Source organism: Cordyceps javanica, chromosome 2 (genome assembly GCF_051103115.1).
Source record: "Cordyceps javanica chromosome 2, complete sequence".
Lineage (NCBI taxonomy): Eukaryota > Fungi > Ascomycota > Sordariomycetes > Hypocreales > Cordycipitaceae > Cordyceps > Cordyceps javanica.
This window is the reverse complement of record NC_139296.1, coordinates 2,155,437-2,170,862: the sequence shown is the minus strand read 5'-3', so window position 1 is coordinate 2,170,862 and position 15,426 is coordinate 2,155,437. Positions and strand designations below refer to the sequence as shown.

Here is a 15,426-nt window from a genome sequence, read left to right as displayed (position 1 = left end):
TAACCAGAGACTGCCGTGGCATGTCCTGCCTGTATGCATAACTTTTCTTGTTAGTGTGGAATGGTCTAGGAGCCTTGCTCTGTAGAACCAGCCGCACATGTTCCTTCATTCACTCATTCACCATGTTTTGGTGTGGGGGGCTGATGCGCTATGCATTTACTGTAGGTTCTCGATGACAAGAGCAGAGGCACCGCCGCCGCCGTTGCAGATACCGACGCAGCCAACCTTGGCGTTCTTCTCCTTGAGGACGGAGGTGAGCGTGGTGAGGACGCGGGCTCCGGAGCATCCCAGAGGGTGACCGATGGCGACAGAGCCTCCATAGACGTTGACCTTGTCGGCCGACAGGTTAAGCTGCTTCATGTTGGCGAGGGCAACGACGGAGAAGGCCTCGTTGATCTCGTAAAAGTCAATGTCGTTCTCGGTGAGGCCGGCGTGCTTGATGGCCTTGGGGATGGCGAGAGCCGGGGCGACAGTGAAGCGCTCGGGCTCACGTTCGGCGTCACCCCAGCCGAGAATCTTGGCGATGGGCTTGACACCGAGCTCCTTGACCTTGGCCTCGGACATGAGGACAACGGCGGCGGCGCCGTCGTTGATGGGAGCGGCGTTGGGGGCGGTGATGGTGCCGTCGGACTTGAAGGCAGGGCGCATGGCCTTGAGCTTGTCCTCGTTGAGGTTCTTAACCTCGTCGTCCTTGTCGACGGTGACGTTGGGCTTGCCACGGCCGCCGGGGACCTCGACGGGGACGATCTCCTTGAAAAGACCGGCAGCGGTGGCGGCCTGGGCCTTCTTATACGAGTTGATGGCGTACTCGTCCTGGGCCTCGCGGGACAGATCGTTGTCGGAGGCGCAGAGCTCGCCGGCGAGACCCATGTGCTCCTTCTTGTAGGCATCGGTCAGACCATCCTTAAGGACAGCGTCGACGAGGGTCTGGTCGCCGTACTTGGCGCCGGTGCGGAGGTTGGGCAGATAGTGGGGGGCGTTGGACATGGATTCGGTGCCGCCGGCGACCACGACGGACGAGGTGCCGAGCATGATGTTCTGGGCGCCCAGAACGACGGCCTTGAGGGACGAGGCGCAGACCTTGTTGACGGTGGTGCAGATAGTCGACTGGGGCAGACCAGCGCCGATGGCGCATTGGCGGGCAGGACCCTGGCCAAGGCTATTTAGGGAAGCTGTGTTAGTCGGCAAACAATTGGACGTGGGAAGACGGCGTACCCAGCGGAGAGGACATTGCCGAAATAAACCTCCTCGACCTCCTCGGGCTTGATACCGGCACGCTCAACGGCGCCTGCGATGGGTTAGCTCTCTGGCACAGGTTCAACACCAGTCGCTGCGAATGAGGGGCATTGCCGTACCCTTGATGGCGACGGAGCCGAGCTGAGTGGCGCTCAAGCTGGAGAGGGAGCTATTCTTCTTGTCAGCAGGCTGTCTGACAGCTTTCGACAAGATTTGTGCACAGCTGAGTAGTGTTGAGCAGCTGGAGGCAGAGCTACGAACCCGAGAAACGAACCGATGGGGGTTCGGGCGGCCGAGACGATGTAAACAGGAGGAAGGTTGGACATTTTGGTGGTCTGTGGGATGATGTTACAGAGATGTATATGAAGAACGAAGATTGTGAAAGGGGGGAAAACTGTCGCGAAGAGATGGTTCAAATATAAAAAGGGGAAAGCCACTGGAGGTGAGGGCCAAGTCTGTCTAAAACCGAGCAGGCCATGTACCGACCCGACCGCCTTATCACTCGGTGTTTTTTTGCTGAATCAACCAGCGGGCTCGCGAAGGAGGGGCAGTTTGGCGCCGTATTCGGACCATCTGCCGACTGGTAGTGGGTGGCTTGTCGTATATGCGATGGCGGGACGGGACTTGAGCGATATAATTGGAAAATGGGACAAGAAAAATGCCTGGACTTGGCACATCCAAGATTGATAAGCTTATACTGTCCCCAGCGGATCTTTTACGGGTATTGACCTCCGCCTTGTGCGCAAATTGGCTGTTGCCGTTGAATTATTTCTCTTGACTTGCAGGTTGGCCCAAGATCGGCCCCATCCAGGTGTCAAGGTAGCTGCGGGCGCCAGTCTTGGTAAGGCAGGTACAGCCCTGGAGAGCCCTGAAGAGCTCTAGAGAGCTCTGAAGCTGAAGAGCCCTGAGAGCCGACCCTCGCAGGGCAACATTTTTGGCGCAAGCTGCGCCCCGAGTAGGTGACTTATAGTGGGCTTGGGTGGCTCCTCTTCAGTGCTACAGCAGGCCTCAGCAGGTCAACAGCAAACTTGAGGTAGGCACCACAGTGGACCGCCTTCCATCTCGTCTCGCCCAAGGCGATAAGCTGCCTCTAATCTCCACGTGACGCCCTGCGACTGCTGGCAGAGCTCGAAAAAGTTACCTATGCGCGGCGCAGGCTCCAGACAGTAACCGCGCCTGTCCATTTTGCAGCTGCCATTGACCCCTGCAGTTGTACGCACCCAAAGGCAAGATGGATGATTTATACGACGAGTGAGCATTGTACTTGATTCCCACCCATAAACTCTGTGCTGACCGTGTCGCGACTAGGTTCGGTAACTTCATAGGCGAGGAAGTCGAGTCGGAGGCGGGCTCCGACGCGGGTGTGGACGCGGGGGATTATGTCTATGATGATACAGCCGGTGACGCCCAGGATGATGAAGAGCTCATGGAAGTGGATGGTGAGTTGCGCCTTGTGTTGCGCCCTGGCTTGACAATGGCCAAGCTAACGAATCAACGTGACCGCCTGCAGATGGCCCTTCAAACGCAGTAATCCTCCACGAAGACAAGCAATACTACCCGACCGCCGAGCAGGTATATGGCCAAGATGTCGAAACCCGTGTCGAAGAGGAGGATGCGCAGCCCCTCACACAGCCCATCATCGCCCCGATTGAGACGAAGAAGTTTACAATCGAAGAGGAGGACCTCCCGCCGGTGCACTACAGCCGCGAGTTTATGACGGACTTGATGAACTTTCCGGAGCAAATACGAAACGTAGCGCTCGCTGGTCATTTGCACCACGGAAAGACGGCCTTTACCGATATGCTTGTCCTGGAAACGCACGATATTCTGGATAAGTTGGACAAGCGAGTCGGCCGAAAGCGCGACGAGGCGCTACGATATACAGACATTCATATCCTCGAGCGCGAACGCGGCGTCTCCCTCAAATCGTCTCCTATGAGCTTTGTGCTGCCCAATTCCAAGGGCAAGTCGCATCTCGTCAACGTCATCGACACGCCCGGCCACGTCAATTTTGTCGACGAAGTCGCTGCTGCCTTCCGTCTTGTAGACGGTGTCTGTCTCGTAGTCGATGTGGTGGAGGGTGTGCAGGTGAACGCGGAGCAAATTATCAAACATGCCGTTCTGCAGGACCTACCGTTAACGCTCATTATCAACAAAATGGATCGTCTCATTGTTGAGCTGAGACTGCCTCCCAAGGATGCATACTTCAAGCTGAAACACGTTGTTGAGGAGGTCAACACCATAATCACAAATACGACCCCTACCACCGCTGCAGCGAAGCGCATCAGCCCTGAAAAGGGAAATGTGCTTTTTGCCTGCACCGATTTGGGATGGTGCTTTACACTACAATCATTCGCCAAGATGTATGCGGATAGTTACGGCGACGTCAGTGCCGAGGACTTGGCCAAGCGTCTATGGGGAGATGTCTACTTCAACCCCAAGAAACGAACATTTTCACGGAAACCACTCGAGGATAGAGCCGCGAGATCATTCGTTCACTTCGTGCTGGAACCCATCTACAAAATCTTTACACATTCCATCAGCGACAGTCCAGAGGACTTGCGTCCTGTCTTGGAGTCTCTCGGCATCCAACTGAAACCTGCGCAATACAAAGCAGATGCCAAGGTTATTCTGAAACTTGTCTGCGAGCAATTCTTCGGACCTTCAACCGGCTTCGTCGATATGCTTGCCCAGCACGTGCCTTCGCCAACCGAGTCGGCCCAACGATTACTGGACCGTCATTACACTGGACCGTTAGACAGCAAGGTGGCACGGTCTATGATGGACTGTAATCAAGACGGGCCCCTGGTTGTACACATTGCTAAACTTTTTAACAAGCCCGATGCCAAAAGTTTCTACTCTTTCGGCCGAGTTTTAAGCGGAACTGCGCGCCCTGGCATGCAGGTTCGGGTGTTGGGAGAAGGATATTCGCTCGATGACGAGGAAGATATGGCAATGGCAACGATCGACCGAGTGTTAATCGGAGAGACGAGATATAATATTCCCACAGATGGTGTCCCAGCTGGCAACCTCGTGCTGCTGGATGGAGTCGACAACTCAATAGTGAAGACCGCTACGATTGTTCCACCTACGCTGGAAGACGACGAGGATGCCTACATTTTCAAACCTGTTAGCCACTTTACAGAATCAGTTCTCAAGGTCGCTGTTGAGCCTATCAACCCTTCGGAGCTACCGAAGATGCTTGATGGTTTACGAAAGGTTCAAAAGTCATATCCTTTGCTTGATACCAAGGTTGAGGAGTCCGGCGAGCACATTGTTATCGGTACCGGAGAGCTGTATATGGACTGCGTTCTACACGACTTGCGTCGCCTCTACGCAGACATGGATATCAAGGTCTCCGATCCCGTCACAAGATTCTGCGAGACTGTTGTGGAAACGTCAGCCACAAAGTGCTACGCCATTACACCGAATAAAAAGAACAAGATTACCATGGTTGCAGAGCAACTAGAAAAGGGTATCTCGACAGAGATCGAGACAGGGGCCGTCAAGATCCGAGACCCCATCAAAAAGACGGCCAAGTTCTTCGAGGAGAATCACGGGTGGGACAAGCTAGCGGCACGCAGCATCTGGGCCTTTGGTCCCGACGATGCCGGCCCCAACATTCTCCAAGACGACACGCTGCCGACGGAAGTGGACAAGAAGCTGCTCAACACGGTGCGGGAGTCGATACGCCAGGGCTTCAGCTGGGCGACGCGCGAGGGCCCCCTTTGCGAGGAGCCGATCCGCAACACCAAATTCAAGTTGACGGACATTGTGCTCGCCAATGAGGCAATATTCCGTGGCGGCGGCCAGATCATTCCGACGTCGCGCCGCGCGTGCTACTCGTCGTTCCTCATGGCTTCGCCGCGGCTCATGGAGCCCGTGTACGCCGTGTCTGTGACGGGCCCCGAGGACTCATATATGGAAGTGTACAACGTGCTTGCGCGACGCCGCGGCCACGTGCTCTCGGACGGTCCTGTTGCGGGCACGCCCCTGTACCGTGTCAATGGCTTGCTACCCGTCGTCGACTCGTTTGGCTTCGAGACAGATCTGCGCATCCGCACCCAGGGTAGTTCCATGGTCTCTCTCGTCTTCGACAGCTGGAACGTCGTCCCTGGCGACCCGCTCGACCGCGAGCAGGTCATCCGCCCCCTGCAGCCTGCCACAGCCCAGGCCACCGCTCGCGACTTTGTCCTGAAGACACGCCGACGCAAGGGTCTCAGCGAGGACGTCAGCGTCAAGACGTTCCTCGAGCCCGAATTCTACCAGAGTCTGATGGAGAGCGGCATGTTGGGCGAGCTGTAGATGGAGTCCGTCTATTTGTAGGATGTAGAAGCAGAAGGAGTGTTATATGTATGTATTCTGATGCAAAAAAAGAAAGAAGAAGGGGAAACATGTGATTGTGTGGAAGAAATCTAGTTTAGGCCTTGGCGTACGGTCTTGGGAGTTGCATTTTTTTATAGCTGCTACATACAGGTATAGCACAACTGACACCATAGGAATTAAGACTTCCGGTTCGACCATGTGATTTTGACACTATTTCCATTGTATATTGCGCCGTTCTGGGCGCGATTCGGTATATATAAATACAGTTCTGAGCTCCGACGCTTGCGCCGCAATACGAGAACAGCTTGATATCCAGCTGCCATGGATGCCCGAGGCTGCTGGTTCGTACACGCAGACTGCAGCGTGGGCCCTCGGGCTGGGCGCGCGGTCGAATTTGCTCTTTTGCTCCAGACATCTGAGGCGGGAGAATCTCTGAACCTTTCTTTGCGTCTCTCGTGGCCCTTTCTCCAAAGCCCCGGCGTATTCAAGTTCCCACCGAGCCGTTGCAGAACAACATGTACATGTTCAAATGGCCCTGGGATTCTCATCTAGCCCCGCCATGGAAGGGCTGACGGATATGGAAGGGCGGAGGGGTGTCTGCACCCCTGCCAACTGGGAGGGATAGACTATTCAGTGGCACGTCTCGAGCATCTTGTCCAGCACGCTCTTGAGGGAGTCGTTCTCGAGCGCCGCCGCCACGCGCTCCTTGTCCGCGAGCTGCTTGTTGACCTGATCGTCCTGGACGTGCGTGCTCTCCTTGCAGCGGACGTCGACGCGGTAGTTGGGCGGCAGCGCCTGCTCGAGGCGCACCCGGACGGCGAGCCCTAGGATCGTCGCCAGCGAGCAGTGCGTGATGGTGGGCGTGATCTCGACGAAGACGTCGACGAGAGTATCGCGGTCGGGGGGCGGGTCGGCGCGCGTGGGCGGCGGCGTCAGGCGAATGTCGGCGAGGTTGATGACGGAGAGCTGGCCGAGGGAGACGGGGTGTTCGGGATCGGTGATGGTGGAAATGAGGTCTATGGAGATGGGCCGGAAAAAAAAAATCAATTTGCCCAGGTTAGCTGCTTTGATCGAGCAAGATGTTCGAAAGAATTGGTAAGCGGGTTTACTGTACCGTAGATTTCCTGCTCGTCAATCGGCTCCGGCACGGCATCGTCAAAGAGGCCGTCATCGGCGCCGCGGGGCCAGGCAATGGCCGCGCCGTAGTCGTCGCCGCAAAACGGGCTGGAGAGGTACGAGGGCCGCGCAAATATGACGTCGGTATATTTAGAGTCAGGTCCCCGACGGGGAACGACCTTGTGCTTGCGCGTGGGCAGCTCTGAGGCGTTGAGGACGGTCGGGTTGGCATTGTCGAGGGCTGCGGGGGACATGACTGTGTGTGATGGAGGGGTAGCCCCTCTCGGTTTGTTTGCGCGGGGATGGAAGTGCGACCGTGATATCAGTGACCCAGGGTTATATCCTTTCCTGGAGAGAGAGTTTGTAATGCTTCCTGGGCTTGTTCGAATGTAAATTGGTCTAAGATGTCCAAAGATCCATTTGGAAAATCTGGTGATGCAATGTCGTGTGTTGAGCCGTTCCGACGCCCCGCTATTTTGCACCAGCTCTAGCCAGTGACTGCGCCGTGATAAGTAATGCTAGATTATCAAGCCACTCTGTCGAAACAATGATACTTGCGTTGCCCATGGACGAATAAACAATCATCACCAATGTAGCGTACTTCATGAGGAGGGTTTGGCTGACTCGTCATTGGCCTCATTCATTGGCCGCCTCATAATACAAGCTAGACTGCAGCTATAAAACCCTGCCTGTGTCTCTCAAAATCTTAGCCACAGGCAGCAGAAGAGACCCCTTGACTTCGGCTGATCCTGACCAGTTTGCCTGCACTCCATTTGGATTGGCAAGCAAGAATGTGTCATGCGCTGTGGTGGCCCGTCGACGGCGGTCCACAACCCTGTCAGGCTCGTGCATTGCACCACGCTTGCTCTTGTTCAGCATCACCATTGCTGTCCGGTCATAAAATCGGCCCGGCTTCCTACGGCAAACATTCTATCTACTTGTGGCCAACAGAAGATGGCAGGCGTGGTTAGGGAAAAGTATGCCCACTTGTAAGCACAAAAGACCCGCGCTTCCCGCAAGGCAGCAAGATTACCGACACGGCATGGCCGATAAGGTATGCTCTGGTGATGCAAAGCTGCTGGTGATGTGGAAAGCGGCATAAGCAATAAAAAAAAGATGAAAAGTCTTCACTGGTCAGATCGGATCCCGGCCGGGGCGAGACCTTGCCTATCCTGTGCGCGCAAGGAAGGCCCGTTTCAGTGGCCCATTTTCTCTTTTCTTCTTCTGGCCAATGCCCGGTCAATGACTGGTGGGTAAAATAAGACATCGTCTGGAATAGAGGAAATCCTGGTTCCCGAGACATCGAGTTCTTTGGCTGCTGCACGGCGGATACCGTGACGTCTCTGCTTCACCCGGCTCCTCTTCTCAATAGGCGGCTGCCAGTCGGCTGCCAGTCGGCTGAAAAGCCACAAGCTTTTTCATTCCTGTCACTTTTTCTGGAGACAGAAAGCTTTGTATCCCTGCTGGGGATGCTCATTGGAGGCTGCGAGAAGATGTTTCGATACATGGCAATATACTTTCTAACTTGGCCATTTTGAAAGTTACCAGCCTAGCAAGCCCAGTGGACTTCAGAGCTGGCCACCTAGTTCTTGCCATGAACCTTGCATCATATGGAAATCTGCGGACTGCAACGGGATCGTCATGGTGCATCGAGCGTGACACAGCTTTCTCAGCAGCTTCCTCTTTTGGCTGGGCGGGTTGCCCACCGTGTGGTTCATTTGATCGCCGTTGCTCGTCCACCTGTGACTTGATTTACCAGCACTGTCTCTGGCTAGTGCCTTGTTTCGATGTCACTTGGAAGGGCGATCAGCCACAATGCTGTGCAGCATCCGACATGCAGCATCCGTTACCGCGCAAGCCTCGGCAGCCTGGATGCGAATGCAGGTCCGGGTCAGTAAAACCTTTTTGCCTTGTACATAGCAGACATGTGACGGAGCGGCCAGTGCCGCCTGGTGCGCCACCAAGCCATTTGCTTCACCTGGCACTTTAAATAGAAATTTGAGGGGCGTAAACTCTCTTTGATATTGTACTATTATGGGTGGGAACCAAACGATGTGTGGGTGGTTAGTCCTTCCCCAGCACCCCAGCAGGCCTTCAAAGGTCAATAATAAAACGATTCGCTCGAGTTGGGATGACTTTCATCGCTAGCTCAGCCATTCAGAGATGAAAATGAGCGGCCCCATACTCATGATCTATGTAGGCTGGGGCCCAGAGCCGAGCTTGGACCTGTCATTCGACTGCAATTGGGCCAGGGTTGTGGAGGCAGAGAATCTCGAACATGACTGCTCGAATTTTAGGTAACAGGGAAACTTTACTTGACCTGGCTCCGCGGCGAGTTTTCAGCCATCGGAGCGGAACAAGTTATCATGAACAACTCCCTCAGCTCTCCCTTGGACAACACGGGCGCCCGGACTCCAGACCTGGGTTGTGATGCAGGGAGAGTTGGTCATGGTTGGGTACGGTGATCGCAGATTGGACCGTTCGTCATGCCCGCCGTCGTGCCGAAGGCTTTGATCCAAATGTCAGAAATAAAAAGGCCGAAGTCGAGCCTTGTAAGCTCCACAGTGTACAGTGTTGGGTGGGATCTTGTTCAAGCTGCCCACTTGGCCAGAAAGTTAGCGGAAGGCCGGATGGGCCAAGCCATCCCTGGTGATGTGAAAGTGGGAAGCGCCTGCAACCAGAACCATAATTCTGCTCAGATGGATCATTATCGATCCGGCCATGATTGCTTGACATTCCTTTGGGCTGCATGGAGGAGCCGTTACATCCGCGGCGCAGCCTAGATGTTCAAGACTGGATATGACAGTCGCCGCCGCTGCCGACATGTCAGGCCACAGACGCTGCCCGGACCGACGCATCGCTGATTCAATACCTCTTGACTCGTATCTGCCATCGGGCTTTGTCAGACTCATCAGGCTCGGGTACCTCGTAACAAGGACCGCAAAGTAATTTGACTATTTTCATACGCGGTGTACTGAGTACAAGCGGGAATCTCGTCCCTTTTAGCAAGCACATTTTGGCAGTGGCGTTTTGCGGATGTCTCAGCTATTATGGGCGAAAGTTACGTTGTAGTTGGTAGGCGGGCCGGTGGAGGTTACGAAGCAAGCAGAGACAAAGTTCTCAGCTGCGGAGAGCCACCAGTAGACGGTAGGTCTTTGTTATGGGCGTTGCAACGCTTGCAATGCCGGTAGGTGCTTGTCAAGGCGAAAATTGTCCTGAACTGCCCGGTATCCATATGCTAGCAACGCGCAGTGGTTGGATTGCCAGTCACATTCAACAAGCCTCGAGGCTACCGAGATCCATATTGGACTTAGGTTCGAGGCTGAAACAAGACTGGACTCCTACACTAATCATGGTAATTACCACGCGTGTGCATTATTATGCCGACCACATGGAGATGAAGATGGATCGACGTAGGGCTCCCCTAGGAGCATTCGCATTGCGACCAATCTTGTCAAGGTTGAAAATTGCCGGGGTTGAAAGAGGCGGTGGCAAGCATTGGCGCATGCGCCACGTTCGTTCAGCGTGTAAGCAACCCTAGGCAGGCGGGATGGTGGGTATGGGCGACGAAGTTACGTTGGTGTGTTTTGGGTCTGACCAAGGGCAGAGCAGGAAGATGACGTTCTGGGACTATGTGCGGTTTTTTGCGGCCAAGTTGCAGGGACCAATGAGGTATCCGTAGAGGATTGTGGGTTGTTGGATGCGCAAGTCGGTCGCACCATGGCGATTTCCAATGCGCGCCGATGCGAATGAGGAGTTGGTGATGCGTGGCGTGGATGCAACAAGGTTGTGGCGCGCTCCCTGCCCCTTTGTGTTTTGGGTGCGTCATGAGATGAGGCGGCACCCTAGCGGCTTCATCCTTCCAGAACAGAAGCAGGTTCGTTAGCCATTGCCTGTCGAGCAGCCAAGCAAGTGGAGGTTAAGTATGGCGGGGAGCCAGCACAGAGCCACACGCCTGCGCCGACCGCCACCAGGAACACAAACTCGTTTGCTTTTTGACGAGTTGCATGGCGCACTCTGATGATTTTTGACTTGGCGATGCTGAGAGCCGAGCCGGAAGATCCTGACTCGAGATTCAATGCTCGTGAGATTACGACATGATGCGGAGATGACGGGCGATGCCGCCGCCAGTTGACAGGTTGGTCTGTTGCGGATTACGAAGGCTAGCGAGGAATCCCTTTGGCAAGGCGCGAGCAGAGCTGGCGAGCATGTCGGGATCGTAGATTTGTGCGCATGGAAAATTGTGAATAGGATATCTGCGAGAAGTCAAAGCCAGAGCGTGAGAGGAAGCGAAGGCAACCGAGCGACAGGAGAAAATAGATGAAAAGCTCTACTTAATTGTTTGCATGGTGATGCTGGAGCGTGGTGTTTTGGCCTTGTGCCCCAAGGTGTGGCGTGTGGGCTGGAAGCTGGCAGTTGCGCCGACGAGGAAGGACCCTTGGTTTGCCTGGCACCATACAGGGCACCCTACGGGGCACAATACAGCACAATACTACCTAGTACAGGGCACCATGCGGAGTACAGGGGCCAGCGTTTGCACACCTACAGCACCTACGGAGTAGCTACCTAGGTACCTGCCTGCCTAGGTAGTATCTACAGGCTTCTTGAGTACTCCGTACTCCGTACAGCACCTACCTACTTATCAGTACAAGTTCTACGGATAACTACTGAGTTATTGATGAGTGGACACCGAGATGGCAATCAAAATCTATGGCAGGGCGAAATGAATTAAATTGGTGCCTGGTATTATCAGACTGGCGCTATAGCCCTCTCGTATACCACGAGCGACGGTGTGCCTATCATCGTGTCATTTGACCCTTGGCCATGCACAATGCAGCTGCATGGCGGCAATAAGATGGTGGCCGGGCGTCCAAGATTTCAGCGCTGGCGACCAAGCTTGCAAGCCTTCCCCGCACGTCCGGGTCGTGGTAGCCCCGCCGCGTGGGCATCAATAGACGCCACAACTACGGTGTCGTCTGCGGCTTTGCAGCGAGTCGTCAACGTCGCAAGTGGATGTAGCATGTGTGACCGGGATGTCAAGGGACGGGAGAAGGGCAGGGGGACGCAGCAAGAGATTGGCGGCATTAACTCCAACAAAGGGGATCATGGCAGGAAGGCTCTAGCCTCTGACCGAGATCCCCCTGTGGCAACAGAATAGACCGATGCAGAGAGCACCGAGATGGGCGCGTTTTGCATTTGTTGCTGGTACATGGCCTTTTTTTTTCCGCATTATGCGTGTGCAGGTATCACGACAGCGGTTACGCAATCATATCGGGAGGCAAGTCTTAATCAATTAGCATTTGGAAGAGACTGGGTACTCTCTAGGGATGAATGGTTGAGTGGGTTACATTGATGTATAATGAAGTCTAATCAAGCTATATTAACACGACGGACGGTAAGCGGTAGCCAATTAGAGAAAACTTGAAAAGGAAAAAACCAAGTAGCAGGGCCAAGAGTAAAGAAAAGGAAAACGATTCCAAGGTTTGCCAGTCGAGCAAAACCAGACAGAGGGCAAAATCATGATGATGAAAATAACAAGAATAACAATAAATAATTATATGAAGAATAATAGAATCACATATGCCAAGTCCCAGGCAACTTACTTGTTGAACAGTTGGCAAGATAGGTACCAAGAGTTGCCAAGGTGTTTTGTACTCAAGTAACCCAGTTACAGGTAAGTACTTCCTCTTTTTTTTTTTAAAAAAAAAGTTACTATTAGCCTTGGAAAGCTCCCCTGTGGCTGTAGCTGCTCCACAGGCCCGAGAGCATAATCCATTCATCTCACATACCTGGCACGCGGGGACCTGACGGGTCCTGCAGACCTGACAACACCGACTCCATCACTAACATGGAGCGGCGGCCACCCTGTGAACCCACTTGTCGTAACTAGCTGAAGACGGGTATCAGAAGCGCTACTCGTTTATTTCATACGGTTCTCTGGTATAGTTGATCGAGGGCATGCTCGCTATGAAAATACCCCGAGGAGGGCTCTGGTGTCCGGTCTGGGGGCGGCGGGGAGGCGGCAGTGAGGGAGCCAACTGTATCGGTCGATGTGGCCAAGGTAGATGAGTATCGATTCAATCTGCCATCGTCTACTCCATACGGAGTACGTCTATCTGAGTCGTTGACCAGTCCGTCTTCGCCATTGCCCTCCGAAGCAAAAAGCTGCCACGCCGAATCGCCGAAGCCCACGGCCACGGCCACAGCCACGGCCACGACGGCATGTCTGCTTCGCGGCCGCCTTTTTTCAAGTGTGACACCAAGAGCAGCTGTTTTACACGTAGAGCAGCCACCCACGTCGGCCCCGCGCATGCTCTCAAGTGCTGGGGAATTCGCTGTACAGTCGTCAAGATCAATGTGTCAGTAGTTGGTTGGTTGGTTGGTTTGCCCTGGCTCAGGTTATGCATGCTTGGGCCGCTGTGCGGCCCCAAGTCCGCCGCCACCGGATGGGACCGCCGTCTGCACGCAGTCAACATTGCGGCTTTGCAATGACGCCTGGACCATGCCATGAATTGCGTCTCGGGCAGTGTGAGCACTCGGTAGGCGGAAAATATACTCAGTGCGCTGGGGTGGATGTGCGTATGGGATAACCCAAAGATCTACCAAGATGCTCACGGTACACCCGTGTGTCGCAAGACTTGGATGTCCAGACTTTGACCATAATGGACGGGTCAAAAGGGAGAGTAAATAATCAAACGGCCAACAAGGACCAACCACCCGCAACATGTGGGATTGAGATGATAACCGCAATGGTTATGTATCACGACTTGGGTGCTATACTTGTGGTGATATTAACCCTTGATATCGCTATCATTAAGCGACTCAGGTCTGGAGCCTGGCCTGGCTCCATCGGCAAGGTTGGAGCACTCGTCTAACCAGGCCCTAAAAAAAAAGCAAGCTAATCTGCAGCCCGCATCACTGGATAGGTATTTAGATGGGTATCAAGCATCAGGTAAGTAGCAAGCAATTGGCAAGCAGGCAAGGTAGGCTGGCAGGTAACTTACTGAGTAGTTGCTTAGGTAGGTAAGTAGTAACTCCGTTAGTACCTGAGAGCATGCCCCTGACCCCTGCTATCTCCCCTCAAACCCGTCAACTCGTCAACCCGCCCAGCCTGGTGTCTCGCCCTGCCCTTTTTTTTTTTTTTTTTTTTTTCAATTCTTTTTAGGTTTGCGCAGCTAAACCTCAACCTGGTTAGAGCACAGATTACCCAAGCAAGGCAAGCCAAGCAAGTGGCGAGTGGGTTAGCAAGCAGCAAGTCAGTCACTGACAGCCTTGGGGAACTGGAAAAGCCCACAGCGCCACACATGCCTTCAGACCTTGTTCCATCGCCCCCATAAGTAAGTAGTGGTGACCCTGGGACCCAGCCCTGTCCAGTCGGTCATCTCGTACGGCATTTAAGCATCTACCAACCACTGACTTCCGCTCTCTGTTCAACAGGTTGAGCTTCTCTTTTTTCTTTCCATTTCTTTTCTTTTCTATTCACGTGAGTAAATAGTAAGTAAGTGAGTAAGTTTGTGAGTGAGTTTTGGCTTTGTTCATGCTACTTACCTCCAGTACTTGCCTATTCGTAGGTAGGTACCTAGGTACCAGCAACGTAGTACATAGCGGGAGACTGGTAGACTTGACTGGCTCGCTGAATTGAATTGTTGGCCGCCTTACCTTAGTACCTATAGTACCTACTCACCTACCTATTCCCCGAGGTCTTCGTCCCCTGCCCTGCAGAGACACCCCTCCTTCTATGCACCCCCTCTGTCCCTGTTCCAAGATGGACATTTCTGCATTCTGCATTCTGCATCTCCGGCGGGCGTCGGTACCTGTAGGCTTCACTGTGCAGCTGAGATGATGTATGCTGATGGGGGCATTCCTACATGCCTACCTGCAAGATCCTAAGTAGGGCGAAAACCGCCTGCAAGCACAATGGTGATTTGCCGCAAGGTGTCCAACGCCAATAAATATAACGAACACTTTGTTATTCAAAGACATAAGTACAATACACACCCAAGTCGCCCTACCGAGGCTCAGCCCCTTCTCTACTTATTACCAGTAGGTATAGGTAGGCCAAGGTACTACTTACTCAGGTAGGCCGTCAGGCACCTCTCTTACTTACTGTGCCTTACCCACCATCAATTACTGCTAAGTTACAGACCAGTGTCCACTGAAAAAAAAAACGTCCTCGCAACTCCTTACTGGTACCCTCCTGTCCCACCATCACCCGCATCACACCGTCGCCGTCATCATCCTATCCCATCCCATCTTCCATCATCAGCCGCCATCTACGGTGTACCTACCTACCAGTGATCCATTTCATCCAGCCACGCCACTCAAATTCCACCCGCCTTGTTCCATTATCATCTTTGCTCCCTGGTACCCTCCTGTAATACTTCAACCCCTCCCTACCTACCTCCGTACCAGCACCTAAGTTACTTGGCTTGTGCCTCTAATTCCGCCCTCGACTCTCACACAATCTCTTCCTATTCTCGCGCTCTCCGCTAATGTTCCTTCCACCCCGACACTGATCGGCCTGCGCTTGTCGCACCTATTTTCTTAATTTATCAATATTCTTATGCATTTTGTATTCTTTTTACTCGATTGTCATTTTTGTCCTTGAACCAGTTTGCCTTTCTTCTTTTTCTTTTTTCCTTTTTCCTTTAAATAGTTCTGCGCTCCTCGCTACCGCCACACGAGCCACACGAACCAGTCAGTGCCTACCGTACCTACCTACCTATAACAACAGGTACCCCAGGAAGG

General features: G+C 53.7%; 3 protein-coding genes across 3 annotated transcripts; 1 reads left to right on the top strand and 2 right to left on the bottom strand.

Annotated features, from left to right (window-relative positions):
* Window positions 1–156: 156 nt before the first annotated feature.
* On the bottom strand, window positions 157–1,562 carry V2A60_003147 (acetyl-CoA C-acetyltransferase; the record flags this gene model as incomplete). The annotated part of the gene is made up of 4 exons (XM_083254487.1): window positions 157–1,159; window positions 1,216–1,288; window positions 1,356–1,405; window positions 1,498–1,562. 4 exons carry the CDS (start codon window positions 1,560–1,562, stop codon window positions 157–159), a joined length of 1,191 nt encoding a protein of 396 aa, XP_083110613.1.
* Window positions 1,563–2,467: 905 nt separating this feature from the next.
* Window positions 2,468–5,541, top strand: V2A60_003146 (P-loop containing nucleoside triphosphate hydrolase protein; the record flags this gene model as incomplete). Its single annotated transcript, XM_083254486.1, has 3 exons — window positions 2,468–2,487; window positions 2,545–2,675; window positions 2,747–5,541. The coding sequence occupies 3 exons, from the start codon at window positions 2,468–2,470 to the stop codon at window positions 5,539–5,541; spliced, it is 2,946 nt and encodes a 981-aa protein (XP_083110612.1).
* A 651-nt stretch (window positions 5,542–6,192) lies between these two features.
* V2A60_003145 (iron-sulfur cluster assembly protein CIA2) lies at window positions 6,193–6,932 on the bottom strand (the record flags this gene model as incomplete). Its single annotated transcript, XM_083254485.1, has 2 exons — window positions 6,193–6,578; window positions 6,677–6,932. 2 exons carry the CDS (start codon window positions 6,930–6,932, stop codon window positions 6,193–6,195), a joined length of 642 nt encoding a protein of 213 aa, XP_083110611.1.
* Window positions 6,933–15,426: the final 8,494 nt, after the last annotated feature.